Source organism: Pelodiscus sinensis, chromosome 3 (genome assembly GCF_049634645.1).
Source record: "Pelodiscus sinensis isolate JC-2024 chromosome 3, ASM4963464v1, whole genome shotgun sequence".
NCBI classification, from domain to species: Eukaryota; Metazoa; Chordata; order Testudines; family Trionychidae; genus Pelodiscus; species Pelodiscus sinensis.
The window spans coordinates 78400883-78421931 of NC_134713.1; the positions used below are offsets into that span (position 1 = coordinate 78400883).

General features: G+C 43.4%; 1 protein-coding gene across 8 annotated transcripts in view; it reads right to left on the reverse strand.

Annotated features, from left to right (window-relative positions):
• WASF1 (WASP family member 1) overlaps positions 1-21049 on the reverse strand; it is a 188391-nt gene that overhangs the window by 16816 nt on the left and 150526 nt on the right. For all 8 annotated transcript variants that reach the window (XM_075923109.1, XM_075923102.1, XM_075923105.1 and 5 more), the window contains one exon: positions 14515-14649. Coding sequence is in view for 7 of the 8 variants with exons in the window: in XM_075923102.1 (XP_075779217.1) it covers positions 14515-14649 (135 nt within the window). In the remaining variant the exon portion in view is untranslated. The remainder of the gene's footprint in view (positions 1-14514; positions 14650-21049) is intronic.

The window sequence follows — 21049 nt, forward strand, 5'->3', positions numbered from 1 at the left end:
GCTCACTTTTCAGGAGTCTTCTGATGTTTTATTTATTGAATTATAGAGAAGCTTTTCCCCATCTCCCATCTTTGGATTGATTTAATTATCGGACATCCTATCTTAGTAAAAACCTCTAGTTAGGTGCTCAGAAGTTTTTTCAAAGCTTCATGAATAATACTATTACTATCAAAAAATTGCAGCTATATTGGAGTAAAGAATTCACAATGGCATCAACAATAACCTTGATTTCTATGAACAATGGAAACTTAAGTTGTAGAGAGGTTTCTTATTTTTGCAGACAGAATTTTGCATTTAAAACATGCAATTTTTTTTAAAACCTGCCATGAATTGCAAGAAACTAATTTGCTTGCTAAAATCTGCACTAACAGAACTTGGGGCTAACCTAATATAAAATCAAGCCTTGAATTATTTCATGAGATTAACCGTTCTGCTTTTAAAGTTCTATGCAAGATATGTACAACTATCCACAGTTCAGTGTTGCACAGCACTCCCTTCAAATCTTAAATGGCGAACAGAAGTTTAGTTTGAAATGCATTCTAATAAAAGAATCAGTAAAAATTTGATTGAACACCTATACCCGCAGGCAGCAGTGAATGGGTTAATTTGGAATACGTTTTGGACAAATAAAATGCAGAGAAAATGTTTCTTTACTTTTGCTATCTGACCTTTATAAAATGTGTAATATCTCCTAAAACATTGCTAAATTATTGAAACATGCACTGTTCTATGCCCTCACTTTCCTATTAAAACTATCTTTGGGATTGCCAACTTTCTACACAGACAGAAGTGAACACCTCTTCCTGCCCCCTACCCTGCCCCTCCTCTGAGGCTCCACTCTTGCCCTACCCCTTCTCTACGGTCCCCCCATCCCTCTGTTGCTTGCTCTCCTCAGTCTCATTCACTTGCTCATTTTCACCAGGCTGGGGCAGGGAATTAGAGTGTAAGGGTAGGAGAGGGCTCAAGTTGGGAGTGTGTGGTTGGGGATCAGAGATTTGAGGTGTAGGAAGAGGCTCTGGGCTGGGACTCACATGTTCACAGTGTAAAAGTGGGCTCTGGCTGCAGATGTGGCTTTAGGATATAGCAGGGTGCTCCAGGGTAGCACTGAAGGGTAAGGATGTGCAAGGCAGATCAGGGCTGGGCAGGAAGGTGGGGTGCACAGGAGGTTTGAAGACTCTTCCTGAGGATACAAACTCAGGGGTGGAGCTGAGGATGATGGGCTTTGGGTGCAGGAGTGTGCTCTGGGCTAAGACTGAGGTGTTTAGAAGGTAAGAGGCAGAACAGGGCTGGGCAGGAGGCTGGGGCACTGTGGGGAGGGGTGGGATGAAGGCTGTGGCTGGGCTGTGAACTCAAGAGTGGGGATGGCGATGAGGAGTTTGGGGTAGAGGAGGATGCTTGGGGCAGAGCGGATTGGAGGAGAATGAGGGCTGGGGTGGAGATGCAAGGGAACTCAAGGGTGCAGACACCAGGTGGCACTTGCCTCAAGTATTTCCATGATTCCCAGCCAATGGGAGATGCAGAGCTGGGGCTGAGGTAGCATGTGGAGCACCCTGGCTGCCCCTTCAGCTAGGAGCTGGAGGGTGGGGATATGCTGTCGCTTCTGGGAGCTGTGTGGAGCCTGACTTAGCCATCTTAATTGTACTTTTAATGGCCTGGTCAGCAGTGCTGGCCAGAGCCCCTTTTCGATCAGGTATTCCAATAAAAAAAAACAGACACCTGGCAACACAAATGGTCTTGTTAAATGTTTAGAATCATCTTGATTCCACCTGTCCAGGCCTAAAATGTCCAAATAATCAGTCTCCCTCTTCTGATATAGACTTCCCCTCCCCACTCAGTACAGCAACTACTCAAGCTTCACACAAGAGGAAGATCACTCCACAGAGCACTTAATTCACAGAGCTTAACAGATTATCTTTCCTCTAAATTTAAGAAATTATCTGATCTGAGGATTATTTATACATTGTGGAATTCAAAACTGCCACTAGCATTTCCTTTTTTAATGTTTTATCCTGTGATGAAAAAGCAGCCTAATGGTTTAAAACATTTGACCATATTATGATATCATTAAAGGAAATGGAAGATCACAAAGCAAGAATATGTAAAAATATCACACCGTGAAATAATTACCCTCTGAAAGTCATATCAAGCCCACTATGCTGCAAGTACAAATAATCCAATATCCAAAATGTTTTGCAGATACATTTCTCAGGATTCACTAACTCACTGTGTGAACAAATAATGAAACCCTATGTGCTGGTTTTTATTTAAATTTAAATCTCTCTCATTTTACATTAAATGTACTTGTTCATTTGAGGATCTGTATTAACACAACAAGTGAAAGCTTGTCCTTTCCAACTCTATTCCTAGGATTCTATGAAAATACCCACAACATCAGCTAATCTTATTTCCTGGCAATACAAAGTTTCCAAGTAATTTAAAATAGCTCATATTTTTGACAGGTATTATCAATATGTTTTATGTGAGGTTCTGAAAGAGAGTCTTGCCCATTTGTCTTTTCAACTCAGGGGAAAAAATAAAAAAAATCAAGTATTTCAATAGCATTATTGCAACATACAGAAATTGGGTTTTGTTTGAAGCTGCCTTATAAATGAAACAAAAAAGTATTATAAATTGATGATAATTTACTACCTGGTAAGCTACCGCATAAATGTCTCTCTTCAAGAATCATTAAAGTATGACCTGCAGTTTAGAGCAAAGGATGAGCTATGTAGCATATCAGTATGCTGACAGAAACTAGCTATTCTGATAGAAATAATTTACATTTCAAAGAAATACTGAATCCATTATTTTACAGATCACTTTAAAAGAAATCTATTAGGCATTAAAGTTATTACAGTCTTTCCAATGTAGAGCTAATGAAAAGACATCTAGAAAAGAGGCTATTCTATTCACTTGGAACTGTGAAATATGTCTGTGCAGGTCTAAAATACCTCAACATTGCACTCCCGGAACCATTTAAAACCATGAGTTCATTCACGTCACAAGCATGATCCCTTATGGATCTGAAAGTTTTGTGAGAATTTTATAAAAGCAGTCCATGGATTCAAACGTCTTCAGTCTCTTTCCTCTATTTAAAATCAGGTTCAAAGATTGGGTGAAGCATGGAAGGAAGGTGGATATTTAGGAAACTTAAGTTACCAGTAAGTAACCACCATTTTTTCCCCTCGAGAAATGAACATCTGACTCAGCTCCCAAACTTAAAGAGCAATCATTGCAATCCGAGCTCCATGTAGGAGCTTTACATATTTCAGAAAAGGTGATATCCTGTAAGCATATTTAGAAGCTACCTAACTTTTAGCAGAGTGACCCCTCTGCCACCATATTTCCTGTCTGAGGCCAGGTCTACATTAAGAGATAAGGTTGAACTAAGATATGCAATTCCAGCTATGGGAATAGCATAGCTGGAGTTGACATATCTTAGTTTGAATTTCCACAGCATCCCCATTGTAGGAGATCCCTGGAGAGTTTCTCCCATCAGACTTCCCTTACTCTTCACAACCTGGTGGAGTACTGGAGTTGATGAGGACACAATCAGGAGTCTATTTAGCGGGTCCTTACTAGACCTGCTAAGTCTAACCCTGGGAGATCAATCTCTGCAGCATCAATTTCCCATTAAGTGACCATAGTAGTCCTGACAGTTGCTAAACAGAGATTACTTTCCCCTTGGACTATTTTCCCCTAGAACTTGTCTCCAAAGACAATAAGCAACTTCACATTTTCTAATAGTCTTTATTTTAATGAAAATAATAGCTCATACACTCTTTGGACATTAACTTACATGTGGAAATTAAGCTATATAAATTTAAGAGGCTTTTAGAGAGGAATTGGGAATTTAATATATTGATTGAGACAGAATTAGGAAAGCACCTTAAATTTAGGATGTAGGTATAGAAGTAGGTGAAACACTAACTTGCACTTTAGGGAATGCCGTTCTCACCCAGGTATTTCAGGCAGCACAGGTTTTAGTTCGGTTATCACAAATATTCTGACAAGAAAATGCTTGAGCTCTAGCACCTAACTACTTGACCCTTGCACCTTTTTGATTTCAAAGTAAGCACTGATTGCATTTATGCATTTTAGTAAATTGTATATGGAGGTCAACCTGCACCTACGTTATGTTCTTTGTTTTGAAACTCACTAAACTGTCATGCCCAATTCACCTGCTCCCATTTTGTGGCCCCAGAGACAATAAATGGGACTAGTTCAATAGCTCCCATAGAGATACAGCAGACCTCTTGTTTTAAGAGATTCTCTTGAGATGGATCCCAGAAGAGGGGCCAGATGGAGGAATAAAACAGAAGTGAATAGAAGGCTCTTTCGTGACATTCACTGTCCGCTTGTCTGATGTAAGGTACTCCCAGGAAGAAAGGTAGTAAGAGAGTGACTTTCCAAAGGAGGGGTGGTCACACAACTGGTGATCCGATGAAGTGGAATACTTGACACTGCTAATGAAGGCATCAAAAGTATCTCTTAGAGAGGGGTGAATGTAGGAATGGGAGTCACCTGTTTCTGAGCTCTAATCTTTCTCCTGAAGGCTCCTGAAGCTTAGGGAAAGTGTGCTGCTGGTAGTAGAAAGTTCTTCATTTCTGAAAAGTTTGAAATCATTTTTCAGGCACAGAAATTCCCAGTGATTGCAACATTGCCCTGCAGTTCTTGAGTATGTGGAAAAAGGAATCGTTATGCTTGTGAAAAAGCATGAGTCATTCAAACAAACAGTCTACCACTGTTTTTCAAATTTCTCTTTGAAGTCCTCACGATTGGATCAAGGGTGCTTTTCTCCTGACAGTCACTATGACCATAAACCTGGAAGCAGTATGAGATCATTTAAGGTGGCCTGCAGAGAGGTTTTTGCTATAAATTGTCCTTCAGTGATGATAGATTGGAACTGATCTTTCTGGTCTTGTAGCAAATACTCAATAAAATGTATAATCATGCACTATGCATTGAAATAATATTTTGCTATCAAGGCCTAGAAATTGGCAATATGAAATTGGAGACTGGTTGATGAATAGCTCTCCCTGCCTGTCAAATCCAGTCATTTAGTTTCCTTGTCTGACAGTGAGGCCTTAGATCATGTTTAACTGTTCCTTTCATTGGTAGCCACCACCATAAAAGAACTGGGGGTAAGGTGGGAGGAAAAAATACTCCATTCCTTTGTGTGGTGTACAGTATTTTTTTTATCTGTCCACTTACAGATCATACAATTGTAACAGGTGTTTGCCACAGGGCATATGTGGGAGATAATACTCCTTTGATAGATAGGATAATGTTTACTTAGGGATGTCGGATGTCCACCAAGGAGTGTTTGAGCTCTTCCGCCTCGGCTAGTGTTTTCTGAAGGGAATCCACTAGCCTTTTCAGGAGTTCCTGGAATGTCTTTAAATTATCCTTATAAGAGGGTAATTACCACCTTGCATAGACTTTCCAGATGAAAATGAGATCTTCTCTGCCTGAGTAGCCTCTTCCTTTTGTACATCTTCCAGTAATGGAGAAGTGCAGGGAACTGAAGTGTGGGACATTCTGCACAGCCTTGTGGTTTATATGATACTAGTGCTTTCTCCGAGGCATCTGTAGTGACCCAATGGTCTCACTAACCACACTGGAGAGACAGGTAAGATAAAGGACTCTGGGACTGATTTCATGAGAAATCAGTGCTGTAAGTATTATCATAATTTAACTGCAGAAATACCCAATGAATTCTTTGAAATCTTTTCTTTTGATAATGTATTTTTAGAACATAAATGTACCATGATAAAGTATAAAATTCCTTCTTGTAGTAAAGAGTTTAAATCCATTGCATGGCAGATGTTGTTTCTCTGCAGCCATGTTTTATTTAATTTCCTTATTTAACATACATTGATTTCTGAGAGGGGTTGAAGGTGTGTATTACAAACACATCCTTCAATAATTGAAAGACCAGTGAGTTAGCTGTTAGTGGCCATTTGTGAAAGTAGTTATATCCAAACTATGAAGTAAAGAATATGTAATCCATTTATACTGTTGCTCTTATAAAGAAAATTTGTCATTTCTATTCGCAACTCTGTGAATTTCTTAGTATCGTTAATCTTGAAGTGCTAGTGCAGATAAATAATTTAAGATCTGAGTAGGTGGAAATTTTTCAGTGCTTTTGTTAAGAATAATCAACCTAGCTTTCATGCCTTTCTCTTGAGACAACGATCTACAGTGCATTTCTTATGTCAACTGTATCAATAACTAATAACAGTTGTGTATCACTCCCTAAAAAAATTGTGGTATCCTTGAAAAAGGAAAATTGATAAGCTAAGAGCCTTTTTAATTTTAACAAATTGGAAGCTAAACATAGTACATAAGGTCTTTTGACTTTGGCAGCAAGCTTCTGCTAAAATGCTGTGGTAAACTAAAAATTTCATAGCAGCAGAGAAAGAAGTGGAAAATTTCATAAACTAAAGTTATCAAATTAAATATTTAAATTAATAAAATAATTAGTTAAGAACTCCTGATTTAACAAATTTGAACTTGCGTGCCTTCACTCTGGAGAAGCATTGAAATTAGACTGAGGCAGACTCCATTAATGTGGATGTACTACCTCGGACTGAGAATCCCAGGAAGTACTCTAGGGAGCTGTGGGAGGCCTCCTGGAGGCCAATTAGTTCAAATTAGTGGCACCAGAGCATCCACACTAATATTATTTTGAATGTACAAGTTTGGAATTAGCATTATTCCTCATGAAAAGCAGGAGTACAGAATTCAAATTCCACAGCCCATTATTCTGGAATAATGGGCTCGGTAGTGTGGACACATTGCCTTACTAATTCAGACTTGGGGGAGGGCGGTAGGTTATTTCAGACTAAGGTCCTTGTATAGACCAGGGATATGTTCTTTGTTTCACCCTGAGATACGTTTTTTGGAGCTTCGCTGGAAGCATGTATTTCTATGCTTCAGGGTAGCACATAGCAAGCACAATCCAATCATTCTCCTGATTTGATTTTTCTTCTTTTGCATTGCAAGATTTTAATCATGCAAAATTATGAGGGAAATGCAAAGTTCTTTCAGAACTTCAGTTTCTTCTGTCAGCCTGAAATCAAAGTTCATGTCAAGTCTATATCTATAGACGTATTTATATTTTGCTCAAATGTACTTGGTTCATTTATGCTGTAAGCCCCTAAAAGTGAATGTTTTCTCCTTTGGGGGGGGGGGGAGAGTATGGACAAAAAAGAGTACATTATAAAAGATATCTCTGCTATTGTCTGCTGAAAGAGAATATTCCAATAACATATCAAAAGAGAATCGTCTGATATGTATCCTGGTATACCACCTTGACATACAAGTTAAGCCTAACAGAAGGAAGTCAAGTTTTTAGATGGCTTCTGTAAATCATCGAAGTTTTGTATGGTAAACATTTCTAAAGGAAGAAAAAAATAGGATGATATATAAAGCCTCTCTGAGCTCCATGGTGCACAGGACATTGCTGTCACTTCAGCATACTTTCAGAAGACAAAACTTATGCTCTACTATATGGCTGGCCAGAGATGGGGCCCACAGAATGCCTCCTTCCATTGGAGTGGCTATTATTGCTAAACAAATGCACTAACTACGTGCAGTCAGTTGAGCATAAGTACTGAGATTTGCTTAAATCTTACATGGGGTTTAACAGAAGAGGTTCCATGAGACCTGTCACTTATAAGAAGTTGTTATTCTCCTTGTGCAGTAATGATGGTTCTTCGAGATGTGTGCCCCCTTGGGTGCTCCACTGTAGGGGTATGTCTAGACTACATGCCTCTGCCGGTAGAGGCATGTAAATTAGACATAATGACATAGTCAATGAAGCGGGGATTTAAATATCCCCCGCCTCATTAAAATAAAAATGACTGCCGCGTTGTGCCATCTCAACTGATCATTGGCACAATGCGGCAGTCATTTTTATTTTAATGAACGCAGCAGTCAAGACGCACAACGCAGCAGTCAAGACGTGGATTGGTCGGCAAGGAAAGCCTTTGCCGACCGATCCTGTAAACCTCATTTCACAAGGCATAAGGGATTGGTCAGCAAAGGCTCTCCTTGCCGACCGATCTGCATCTTGACTGCCGTGTTGTGCCGATCAGCTGAGCCAGCACAACGCGATGCCCATTTTTATTTTAATGAAGCAGGGGATATTTAAATCCCCACTTCATTGACTATGTTGGTATGTCTAATTTACATGCCTTTGTCGGCAGAGGCATGTAGTCTAGACATACCCTAGGTGTCAAGCTTGTCCCGGTATCGCAGATCGGAGATCTTTTCAGCCATAGTCCGCTGGACTGCGCATGCGCGGTGCGTGTTTCGTACCTTTCACGCCATTTCTGTGCGCGCAGTCCAGCTCCCACCAGTTCCTCCTGAACCTCTAATGGTCTGAAAGACATAACAAACAAGATACTCCAAAGAGGGAAGGAGGGTGGGTCGTGGAGCACCCACGGGGACACGTCTCTTGAAGAACCATAGTTACAGCACAAGGTGAGTAACTTCTACTTCTTCGAGCAGTGTCCCCGTGGGTGCTCCACTGTAGGTGAATTCACAACAGTAGCCTAATTAAAGGAGGTGGGATTTAGAGCTATCACCTTTCTGCTGTGGAGAGAACGGCAGAGGCCACTGCCGCGTCATTCATCTGAATGTTAGAGATAACATAATGTTTAGCAAAAGTGAGGCCGGAAGACCAAGTGGCTGCACGACAAATGTCCCATAGGGGAACTCCCTTGAGAAAAGCGGATGACGTTACCATCGCTCTTGTTAAGGGAGCTCTCAAAGAATGTGGGAGTGGCTTGCCCTGTAATGAATAGCACTGTGTGATACAAGAGACGATCAGCTTAGATATGCACTGAGCGGACAAGGAGTTGCCTTTGAAGCAGTCTGCCATGGATACAAGGAGAGTCTGAGATTTCCAAAAACTCCATGTCCTATCAATGTAGAACACCAACGCTGTGGAGATGAGGAATGTGGCTTAGGGTAGAATGTGGGAAGGACTATGGGTTCATTTATATGGAACTCCAAATTGACCTTTGGTATAAAGGATGGTAGAGGCCGAAGTATTATTGCGTGAGGGTGAATATGTTATAGGGTGGTGTTGTGGAGAGGGCGGATAATTCGCTAACCCTTCCTGCTGGTCTTTGTCTTTGATATGGTGTGTAATGTTTTCTTCAATATGGTGGTGTATATATTCCGAGAGTTTAAAGTGGGGTACTGGAATCCTTGACAGAATGGAGTACTTGATTGGTCTTTTCTGTGAAAAGACTCTGCCTGTCAAGGAGAGGTCTTTGACCTTCAACAGCTGGTCTTTCGGTACTGCTGCTTGCTGTAACCATGACATTCTGTGCATAACCACTGATGTGGCAGGGGTTCGCACTGCAGGATCTGCAGAGTCGAGGGCTATGTGTAGTGCTGTTCGAGATGCCATGTACCCCTCCTGCACTACAGCTTTAAGCACCTCGCACTTATTGTCCAGCAGATGTTCTGACAGTGGGACCAATTTCGAAGTTATTGACATTGTGATTGGCCAAGAGCACAGCATAGTTGGCCATTCTTAAGGTTAGTGGGGCAGATGAGTAGATCTTGCGTCCAAAGAGGTCCAAGTGTTCACTGTCTTTGTCCGTGTTGCTCATTTTAAACTGAGGGGCTTTAGCCCTGTGCTGTGCTGCATCCACGACCAAGGAGTTCGGTTGTGGGTGAGTAAAAAGGAACTCCATGCCTTTTGCAGGAACAAAATACTTCTTATCCACTTTTTTATTTGTAGCAAGGGTTGAGGCTGGTGTCTGCCATATATCGTCCGCTATTTCTAAGATGGCCTTGTCAAGAGGGAGGGCAACCTTCGATCTTTGGGGAAGCTGCAAGTTTCTCAACAAGCGGTGCTGCTTTTGCTGGACCTCAGATAGTTGCACCTGCTGGCTATTGGCAACTCTTTTGAACAGCTCCTGAAACTGACAGACATCGTCAGCAGGAGACGTGTCCCCAGGAAAGACAGCATTGTCAGGAGAGAAGGATGAGATGTCCGTGGGGGATTGTTCCTGTGGCTCCTAATTCTCTGACAACAAACAGCCATTAATGCTAGTATGTAAGCCTGTAACTGAATCTGTCAAAGGCCATTTGTACAAGAAAGTATGAATACCCATCTCACTACTCTGTAATAGCCTACTGTGTAATATCCTGAACTCCATCAAGTAAAATAGGCCCTGTGTATTTTTCTGAAATTGGAATGTTGACTACATCTGCACAGACTTAATTTCCCTAAACACTTAAACTTTAAACCAGTAAGTGGATTGCCAAGGGTAAACATGAAAATAACCTGCCCCCCATCACATTTGTTATAAGATTCTAGTAGTTCACTATTTGTTACTTGACACAAAAAGATTTATTTCATTATCTAATTATTGTAAACATAGTCCTTTACTTGAAAACGGAGAGGTGTGTTTGGTTTACTCTCAGTTCTCAAGAGACTTGGAGTATGTGAGAGCTCACCTCAGGCAAATCATGAATTTGTGGTAAATCAGCAGTAATTCTGTGAGCAGGTGCTTTAAAAACTATTCTAAAATAAATATCATACATGTCATAGAGTCAATAATTCACCCTTCCTGGATTTAGTTTTTATTAACACTGAAATTAACAACAAAAAATTCACTTCAGACCTTCTGCCTGGGTTTCATTGCTCCTAGGGTTTCTACCTTAGGGCTACTTTGCCTTCCCCATATATCCTCTCTCTAAAGTTACTCCCATTTTCCCTATATCCAGGTCAGTTACAAGTGACCTGCCTGCAATCAGGAGAGTACAGTTAGCATTCCACAGAACAATAAACACCTCCTAATAAGATATGATATTTTAGGCAAACTGAATAACTTGATAGTTTTCACAAGACTAGGTTCCGTAGTATGAGCTTAATATACATGTTAGGTTTTAAAGATCTGGTGTATTTTTACCTAGTTTTATAAAACAGATCACTCAAATTTTCAGACTATTGTTTTACAACAAGCCAAATACTGAACAGACTGTGGAGTCAATCGATTTTTAGCAACTGTTTGTCCCACAAAGAGAATCTTGATCACAAGTTCTCTCAGCCGCATCACTGATAGATTATACTGTAAAGCTATCTAAAAAAAAACAAGTTTTCCATTTGTAAACAGAATAGCTATAATACTGCCTACCAGAACTGAAGAAAGCATCACAATAAGAATGCAAAATTTCTTGTACTTATTCTAGTCTTGGAAAGTGAAGTTATATAAGGACATGTGTTCCTATAGGACGCAACATGAATCCTCACTTTAGTGTAGCTGACACTTTCTATCCCCATGAATGTATCTTTAACTGCAACTAATCATCCAAAACTAGAACATCTTTTTATTGAAAACTGGAATCTTCCTCTCAGAGATTACATTACAAAAAATAGTGTGGTCTGATTTGGCATTTTTAGATATTTTATGTCTGTGTAATTTCCACATTTCCTGAAAATGTAAGTAGGGAAGCTATTATTTGTAGGCAGAAACAAAGTCTTTTTGATGCAAAGTTTGTGTGATCTTGCACAGAAGCTATTCATCCCATACTTCAGGCCAACACAATGCTTATATAAAACTTAAATTGCTCATAAATGCTATCTGCTGGTTCTCTAAATCACCCTAGGATGTTTTTTGAACTACTTGTTTTCTTAGGGCTCAACATTATTTCTAAAAGAAAGACTCATCTTGTGTAAATCAGTATATTTCACTGAAGTTAACAGCACTTTAAAGATTCAAACCAGCTGAGGATCTGATCGATGAACCCCTATAATATGTCACTGTCATTCTAGCTGATCCAATTTCACTAGTTTTCATACTAATAAAGTGATGCTCTGGGCTCCCGCTAAACTCCTTCTACTGCTAGCGATGAAAATAATATTTTAGATCTTCTTATACTCATTCTGGTAACAGTTGTTAAAGGGGATCATTTATGCTTTATTTCGTAACAGTTGCACCATAAAGTCAAACTGTATTCCAGAGACACATGTCTAACACATTGATTTTCTTTATTTTTTCCCCAAGTCTTCAGCTTCTTTAGAACACATTTACTTCTGATTTGCATGTATACTACCAAACTTCATATCTTGGCTAATGGTAAAATGTTGGATGCTGTCTAAGTTCAGGCAGTTCCTGAGTTACGCAGATCCGACTTTTGTCAGATCTGCAGTTACGAACAGGGCTTTTCTCGCCCTGGAGGACGGGAGCGGCGGGATGCCCAGATGAGCCGCGGTCCCGCCGCCTGCGTCCTCCGGGGTGAGAAAAGCTGCTCCCCGTCTCCCTGGTCTGCTGGTCAGACCAGGGAGACGGGGAGCAAAGCCTCGGAGGCCGCCCGCAGTGGGACAGCCGCGGCGCGTCTGGGCTGTCCTGCTGCAGGCGTCTTCCGCGGCTTTGCTCCACATCTCCCTGGTCTGCTGGGGGGGGGTGGGGGGTGTAGCTATCTGAATCAGGACGCCTGGGGCAGAGCAGCTGGGGTGCTGCTGGGTTGCTCCAGTAGTGCCGAGGAGCGGCGCTACTGGAGCAACCCAGCAGCACCCCAGCTGCTCTGCCCCAGGCGTCCCCAAGTCAGCCGCTGCTGAAACTGACCAGCGGCTGACTACAGGAAGCCCGAGGCAGAGTTGCTCTGCCCCTGGCTTCCTGGAATCAGCCGCTGATCAGTTTCAGCAGCAGCTGACTTGGGGATGCCTGGGGTTCTTAAGTTGAATCTGTATGTAAGTCAGAACTGGCATCCAGATTCAGCCGCTGTTGAAACTGATCAGTTTCAGCAGCGGCTGAATCTGGACACCAGTTCCAACTTACATACAGATTCAACTTAGGGACTGTAGGTTTGTTCTTATCTTGTACGTAACCCGGGGACTGCCTGTATAGACAGGGAATATAAGTTTTAACCATGTACGGGAAATCAATGACAGAAACAGTCACAGAACCCTCAACCTTTGATTCCTAGTAGGGTTAATGATGTAGGAGTGAAACAACCCTGTTGACACTACAGCTTCCACTGTTGCTTTCATAAATAGAGAATTATAACTGTGGAGCCTGCTACAGTAGACAAAGCTATGGAGAAAACGAAATTACTTAACGGTCATTCTTGTTCTTTGAAAGATGTGATTATGACAGATTTATATTCACCCATCTTTCTTTGCTACATAGTTATGGCCATAGCTGTTAGGTATTTTTTATTTGGTAAAAAAAAAAAAAAAACCTTGGTAATTGAGAACTATAAAATACTATCTATGTACCTTCACAAGTTAAATGATCTGCTCTCTTCAAAAGGTTCAGTTATTTTGGACTGTTAGATAGATTTCAAATCTCATGACTAAGTCTTGAAACCCAAGACTGGAAAACTAGAGGGTTTTAAAACTTAGGATAGTTATCCAGAACCTTCCCTGAGTACTAAATTCACTTAAGCAAAAAGAAATAACTCCTAAATATAGATCAAATATTTATTTTTTTTAGCAAAATATAACAAAGATTTAACTATTTTAAGGTACTTTAATAAAATTGCAGTATGCATTATGCATGGAAGGAGAGAAAAGGGTGAAAGGAGACAGGAAAAAACAAGGAGACTGGGAAAAATTGACAAATCCGAAATCTCAAAAAGGAGGACAAAAAAGACACAAAGGGGGAAAAAAAGGCAGGGAAAGAAGTAGCAAAGGCTAATCCTTGATTTTCTAATGTCAAAGTTCCACAGCTAAACAAAGAGTTATTCACTGACGGTCAGCAGACAGAAGAGAGGATGGATGAGAGAAGAATGAGAAGGGAGAGCTGAACAGCATTATGCCTATCCTGGATCAGATATGAGAAAAAAACATTTGATAGACATAGCTACGGCTCAAACTTCACCCTGAGCCCAAAGTTATATACTTTTTAATAAAGAATTACAATGTATCAATTACTGACACCTTGTTCATACACATGCTTATAAATCTCACTCATGACAGTGAAAACTGATTATCGATTTGCTCCCAGAAATTGACTTAATCATGAATAAAAATGAAAATACAGGTTGGACCTCGCTGCTCCGGCACCCTCAGGACTGGACTGGTCCTGAATGAAGGGATTTGCCAGACTAGGGAAGGTCCCCTGTCACTGGCCTTCCAATCCTACCCTACTGCTGGCTGCTTCTGGACCTGCTGTCCCCTGGCTTGGACTCAGCCTCCAGACCACAGATGTTTCCGGACCAGAGAGTCCTAGTTTAGGAAGATACAACTTGTATAATAAATAACAATGTCATGTCATACTCCTCTAGCACCTTCAGTCTAAATCAATGGAAGTCATAGGTGTTAAGCACACAGGTATGCAAATTTGGCTGAAAGACACGCTCAAAGTCACATAGGGCTTTTGTTTCAGGACTAGAAGGAGAACCTCTGTCTCACAATTCTCAGTCTTGTGTCTTACCCATAAAATCATCCTTCTTTTCATTTCTCATATCAATGTATTTACAGCACAAAGGAAATACTCTTCAATGTAAGAATCACAGAGTCATGTATGGAAGTAAACTTACATTCTTCTTCCTTTGGGTCAAGTTGTGTAACACTGACAGATAAACGGTCCACACGTTCTTGTAAGGAGTTAACCCTGAAGGAGAAACTGTGTGCTTCATTAAAAAGCTCACCAAATATATCTTCAGCATATTTACCTGAAATAGAAAAAGTTAAAAAATAATAATTCAAGAATGGCACAAGTGATCCAAAATGAATGCTTTCAAAAAGTTTGTCTTTTGAATTACTGTTATATTTAAAAGATTATTTTTAATAGCTGACATGTTAAAGATGCCAATCTTAACAAAAAACTTGTAATTACTGAATTCATTAAAATTGTTAGATAAAAGGATATAGAGAAGTAAAAGAGATTTTATTCACCTGACAATTTATTTACTAAAACGGAAATTAGTATAACAGACACTAATTAGTAGACCCTTAACTGGGGTAAACTGAAGTAGCTACAGAGACATTTGTGGAGCTGGGGTTATGTATACTATCTGAGGATGCAGCCCTCTAACTGGAGTAATGAATCTTTTCAAGTTTAATTAAAAATACTAAAGTAAATTTGGCAGTTATATAATCTGACAGGTTTTCTTAAACAGAAACGCAAGTATTATGTTCCAATAGGATTTATTTTGGGGGGGAGAGGATGCAGGAATGGTCTTGCTTCCAAACCTGCCCTCCAAAGTGCTTGTACATCTGCCCACAGTTTAGAATCATCATCAACATTTATAACAAGTGTACTCACTATGCTATTATTGAAATAATTTATGAAGATATTGAATAGGACAGAATTCCAAACAGATCCCTGTAGGCCACACTCAATATGTCTTCTAGTTCGAATGTGAGCCACTGATAACTACTCTCCAACCAGTTGCTGTTTCTCATCTACAAATCTGTTTTGGCAGATGCAATATTAGAGATCTCTTAGAGCAGTGGTCACCAACCAGTAGATCGGGATCTACTTGTAGATCTTTGAGCCTCTGAAAGGTGATCCTAACTGGTTTAGCCACGAGGCTATCGAGGACTAGCACTTCAGCTGCCTCTCCCCCCACTGCTGTGCATCTCCTGCCCTTTGTCTTGGAGCTGTCCCCTCAAGAGCCTCCTGCTTTTGATGCAGGGCAGGGGAAGGAAAGGAGGGGTGCTCATGTCAAGGTGCCCCCTCTCCCACCCTGTATCCTATCTCCACAGAGCAGAGAGGGGGGCACAGCAGGACTTGGGATGGAGTTTGCTGGATGTTTTTGGGAGTGGTACAGAGTCAGGGCTGGGATAAGCCTGCCTTAGTCTCACTGCACCACCACTCAGGAGCCACCTGAGGTAAGCAGTGCCCCGCTGGAGTTCACATCCCAAAACCCTGTCCCAGTCATGAACCACCTCCTGCACCCCAAGCTCCTGCCCCGAGCACCCCTGCATCCAAATGGCCTCCCAGAGCCTGCACCTAGAACCTCCCTCTGACACCCCAACCGCTTCCCCCAGGCTCAGCTCAGAGCCCCTCTCACACTCCAAATCCCTTAATCCAAGACCAGTGCCTGCATCCCAACCTTCTGCCCCAGTCTGGCGAAAATGAGGGAGGATGGAGTGAGCAGGGGCAGGGCCTCAGAGAAGGGCTACAAAGGAGGTAGAGCAAGGGTATTTGTGTTTTAGGTAGACCTTGGATTGCACTTAAATTCAAAAAGTGATCTTAAGCTTAAAAATGTTGGAGACCACTGTCTTAGGGTATGTCTACACTACAGCGTTAATTCAAGTTATCTTAATTCGAAATAGTTAATTTGAATTAAGCTAATTCGAATTAATGCATCTACACACAAAATGCAGCTTGAATTGCCATTTTGCTATTTCAAAATAGTGCATCCACACTGAGTGGACCCTGAATCGGAGTTAAGGCTGGCTGGAACCAGTTCTGGCAGGGCACTAGGTTAGGACTTAATGTGTGGGGCTGCTGCCTGAAGCTATCTGATGTCTGTGCTTAAAGGGACCCTATCCCCACCCCGAACAGACAGTTCTCAGGTTTCCCCGCTTGCTTGTCTACTTCGATGAGGGACAGCAAATCATTTGTGTCTCTGCGTGCTCTGTCTGCCCTCACTCGGGACATCACAGCACTCTGCCACAGGGAGCCAGAGATGGCCCTGGGAACTCTGGTGTGTGTTGTGGATGTGTTGCCATCAGCCTGGCTGCACTTGCTGCAGGATTCCATCTGGGAGGTCCATTGGGAGGCTATCATTATCCAGCGTGCCCTGTGGGAGAGCTTCCGCCCCGAGGAGCACTAACTGTCTCCCTGGTCTGCCCCACTGGGTGCTTGTGCCCCATTCCTCCCTCAAGTCCTTCCACTTACCCCTCCTGATGTCAAATAAAAATAACACTTTTTTTCAAAAATAGAAACTCTATTTATTTAACAAAACGGCGGGGGGATGAGCCTCTGGGGAGACAAGGGAAGGGAGGCGGGAGACGGGAGAAGAGAGGGTGGGAGAGGGGAGGGGGAAAACTGGGTGCAGGAAGGGGGAAGCAAGGGAGGAAGAAGGAGGGGAAGCTCAGAGCTCAGGGGTAGGGGTCTCGTCGGGCCACATGTCTCCCAGCACGGCGGGTGCAGGGGCCTTGGCGTCCCCGGGGGAATGGGGAGGAGGGTGAGGTGGGGAGTGTGGAGATTGAGGAGGAGGGTGAGGAAGTTGAGGGAGAGGTGGTAGGGGGAGAAGAAGTGGGAAGAGGAACGGTAGCTGGGGGGGTAGCACGTGCTGCAGCGGCACGAGGCAGCACGCTCTACACCAGGGTCTGCAGATGGGTAAAGATGGCATGACCCTGGGCAAGCAGCTCCCTCTGGAACTCCCATTCTTCCTGTGCCTGCTGCTCCATGATGCGGGTCAGAGCTCGCAGGGCCCCCAGCTGGTGGTCTTGGTACCTCTGCCGTGTTGCGGTCGTCCTGTGGAGCCCTTGGGTGCGGGATCATGTACCGGGTGTGGTGGTGCACCCTGCATGTGCACCTGGTGCAGCTGTGGAGAAAGAAGAGAAGTGGTCAGTTCTCCCTGGGGACACAGTGGGTGAAGACCAGCCATCCTCTGTGAGGTGAGGATGACCGTGCCCTGCACTGTCAGAGCTGCTATGCTTGCACAGAGGCCATGGTAAGAATGTCTCACTATCCCCGGGAGTGGGAGCTTCCCCCAGACCACACCCATGCCCCTGTGCTGTGTATAGTGTGGGTGAGGTGGGGGGAGATGTTAGAGGGGGCTTGTGAAGGGAGGGCGTACTGCGGTGTCCTGCCCTGGGGTCAGGAGCATGTCAGGTCTCTTCACACATGCGTGTGGCTATGAGGCTATGGCCCCTGTGTGGCAGGCAGCTGCAGTCACCTGCCTGGGGGGGGGGGGGGGGGCACAGCACATGTTCACACATGCACAGGTTGCTGCGTGATGCGTGATAAGCAAGGGCCACACGTGCAGTACCTGGTCTTCCCGCGCGCCCCCCCCCCCCGCCCCCCGGGGAAGGGGACAATGACAGCACTTACATGGTGTGGCCTCCCCGGATGACCCTGCTGACTCCTCTCCTGAGACTGCTCAGGAGTCCTGCTGGCGTGGTGGCTCCTCCTCCGCGCTCTGGTCAGGGTCCTCCAGTCCTGGCTCGCTGCCCCCCCCCCGGAGTGGCACGGACTGCACCGCTCCCAGGATGCGGTCAAGGGCGTCAAAATAGGGGCAGGTGTCTGCCCCTGCTGAGGAGCTGCCCCGAGTGGCCCTGGCATACCTCTGCCGCAGCTCTTTAATTTTCAGGTGCACCCGTGGCCTTTCTGGGCCATGGTGGCAGCTATGAGGCTGTAGATGGCCGTGTTCCTCTGTCTAGTGCGGAGATCATGGACATTGGGGGCCTGCCCCCAAACCTCAATGAGGTCCATGATCTCCTCACTAGTCCAGGAGGGAGCACGGCATCTACGATCCCTGGCTGGCTCCTGGGTGCTGGGAGACTGAGTGGGGGACGACTGGCAGGCACTGGCTGCCTGGCTCACAGTGGGGCCATTGGATCAGGAGCAGAGACTGCTGGCAGGCCTGGATCTGCCACGTGCAGCATGGCCAGAGTTTACCCCTTTAAGGGCTCCGGGGCTGGAGGAGAGGTGAGGAGTTTTCCTGGTTTGGCCCAGAGTGGCCACCAGGGGAAACTTGAAAGGGCTTGAGGCCAGCTAATTCAAATTAAGAGTCTACACAGCACTTATTTCGAATTAGCTATTTCGAATTTGGAGTTACTCCTCATAGAATGAGGTTTACCAATTCAAATTAAGCGCTCCGCTATTTCGAATTAATTTCAAAATAGCGATTTGCATGTATAGACGCTTTTAAAGTTAATTCAAAATAATAGCTGTTATTTCGAATTAACTTTGCAGAGTAGACATACCTTTACAGAAATGTAGCCCCTTTTGTTCAGTAGACATTAAAATCCTAGCAAATTTACTGTACAGGCAGTCCCCAAGTTACGCGGATCCGACTTATGTCGGATCCGCAGTTACGAACGGGGTCCGTCTCCCTGGTCTCCAGCAGACCAGGGAGAGGAAGCAAAGCAGCGGAGCACGCAGGCAGCGGACAGCCCAGATGCGTCTGGGCTGTCCGCTGCCCGTGTGTTCCGCAGCTTTGCTCCCCATCCCCCTGGTCTGCAGACCAGGGAGAGGGGGAGCAAAGCAGAGCAAAACCGCGGAGCCCGAGGGCAGCAGGACAGCCATGGCGCGTCTGGGCTGTCCCACTGCCCCCGTGCTCCGCGGCTTTGCTCTGGACGCCTGTGGTACAGCAGCTGGGGCACTGCCGGTTGGTCCCGTAGCGCCGCTCCAGGCGCTACTGGACCAACCCAGCAGCACCCTAGCTGCTCTGCCCCAGGCGTCCTGATTCAGCCACTGCTGGTCAGTTTCAGCAGCGGCTGAATCAGGACGCCTGGGGCAGAGCAGCTTGGGTGCTGCTGGGTTGGTCCAGTAGCGCCAAGGAGCGGCGGCGCTACTGGACCAACCCAGCAGCACCCCAGCTGCTCTGCCCCAGGCATCCCCAAGTCAGCCGCTGCTGAAACTGACCAGTGGCTGACTACAGGAAGCCCCTGCCCCGGGCTTCCTGGAATCAGCCGCTGATCAGTGTCAGCAGCAGCTGACTTGGGGATGCCTGGGGTTCTTAAGTTGAATCTGTATGTAAGTCAGAACTGGCATCCAGATTCAGCCGCTGTTGAAACTGATCAGTTTCAGCAGCGGCTGAATCTGGACGCCAGTTCCGACTTACATACAGATTCAACTTAAGAACAAACCTACAGTCCCTATCTTGTACGTAACCCGGGGACTGCCTGTATTTTTCTAGTAACCAACTACAGATTGGAATTTAGGATTTCTGGAGGTGAAAAGCTAATAAACCATTCTTTTGCTCTATTTAGTGCCTAATTCCAACTAAAACTTAAAGTTGACTATCCTTAAACTGTGCAGACTTTGTTTTCTATCATATGCATTTGTAACAGGGTAAGTTATTTAAAGATGTGATCAATAAAGAACAAATTAAAACAAACTGAAATACATATGTATTATAAACTGTTTCCATTTATTCCAGATAATGCACTCTGAGACAGCATTAAAGTATTTGCTTCAACTCATGAAATATTCAGAGGCATATAAATTAAAAATGTTTAAAAAATATCTCACATATAAAACTTTGTATAGAATGAAAAGTAAAATTCAAAACTCTGAAACCCAAATGTTTCCAGTTAGTCAGATTCTTTCTTCAGAGTTTCCTTTTATAGGTATATTTTAAGGCTACAATTTGTTTTATGTACATCATTTTAATAGATTTACAATTCACATACCCTATTAATCAGTTCAAATCACCCAACCTATTAAAGAGCTTTTGCTTATTGGATAGTCGACTAGTCACTTACATCCCTAGTCTTGGCCACAGGATACTAGATTAGATGGACCAATAGTTAGATAAACCTACTAAAGCAGATGATAACATATATTTCCCCCAAGAAATAATTTCAGCATCTGTAAAAAGCTTATTTTGAACAACTTTCGAAAAGTACCTAGTTGACTGGATATACGTAGTACATTTGCCATTTTCTAGTGAATCTTCCTTTATGTGCAAATAAAAATACTTCAGTCCTGTAATACTAGTGGCATCTTTTGTGTTCTTCCTATTAGCATTTGTTTTCACTAATACAGTACAAAAGTTACACTAAAATTTTACAAGCTTTGTTCTTAGGGGAAAATGCATTATCCAGAATATCTCATTCTCCTTCCATTTGCTCTTTTTCTACCTTCAAAGGGGATATTCATGGTGATCCTCCAGTCAGAGAAAGAAATGTGAACGTTGCTCTCTCTGGTGTCAGTCAATGCCACTCTGTGAGACACTCACATGAAATCACTTGAAAGTGACTTAAGGTGCTTTCTTACTACAGAGTCTATATGTGCTGTGAAACAGCCTTTTAAAAAGAATTCCTGAACTTGGGACGGAAGAATCCCAAGCATTGTTACAGGCTGGGGACAGACTGGCTAAGTAGCAGTTCTGCAGAAAAGGAACTGGGGCTTACAGTGGATGAGAAGCTGGATCAGAGTCAACAGTG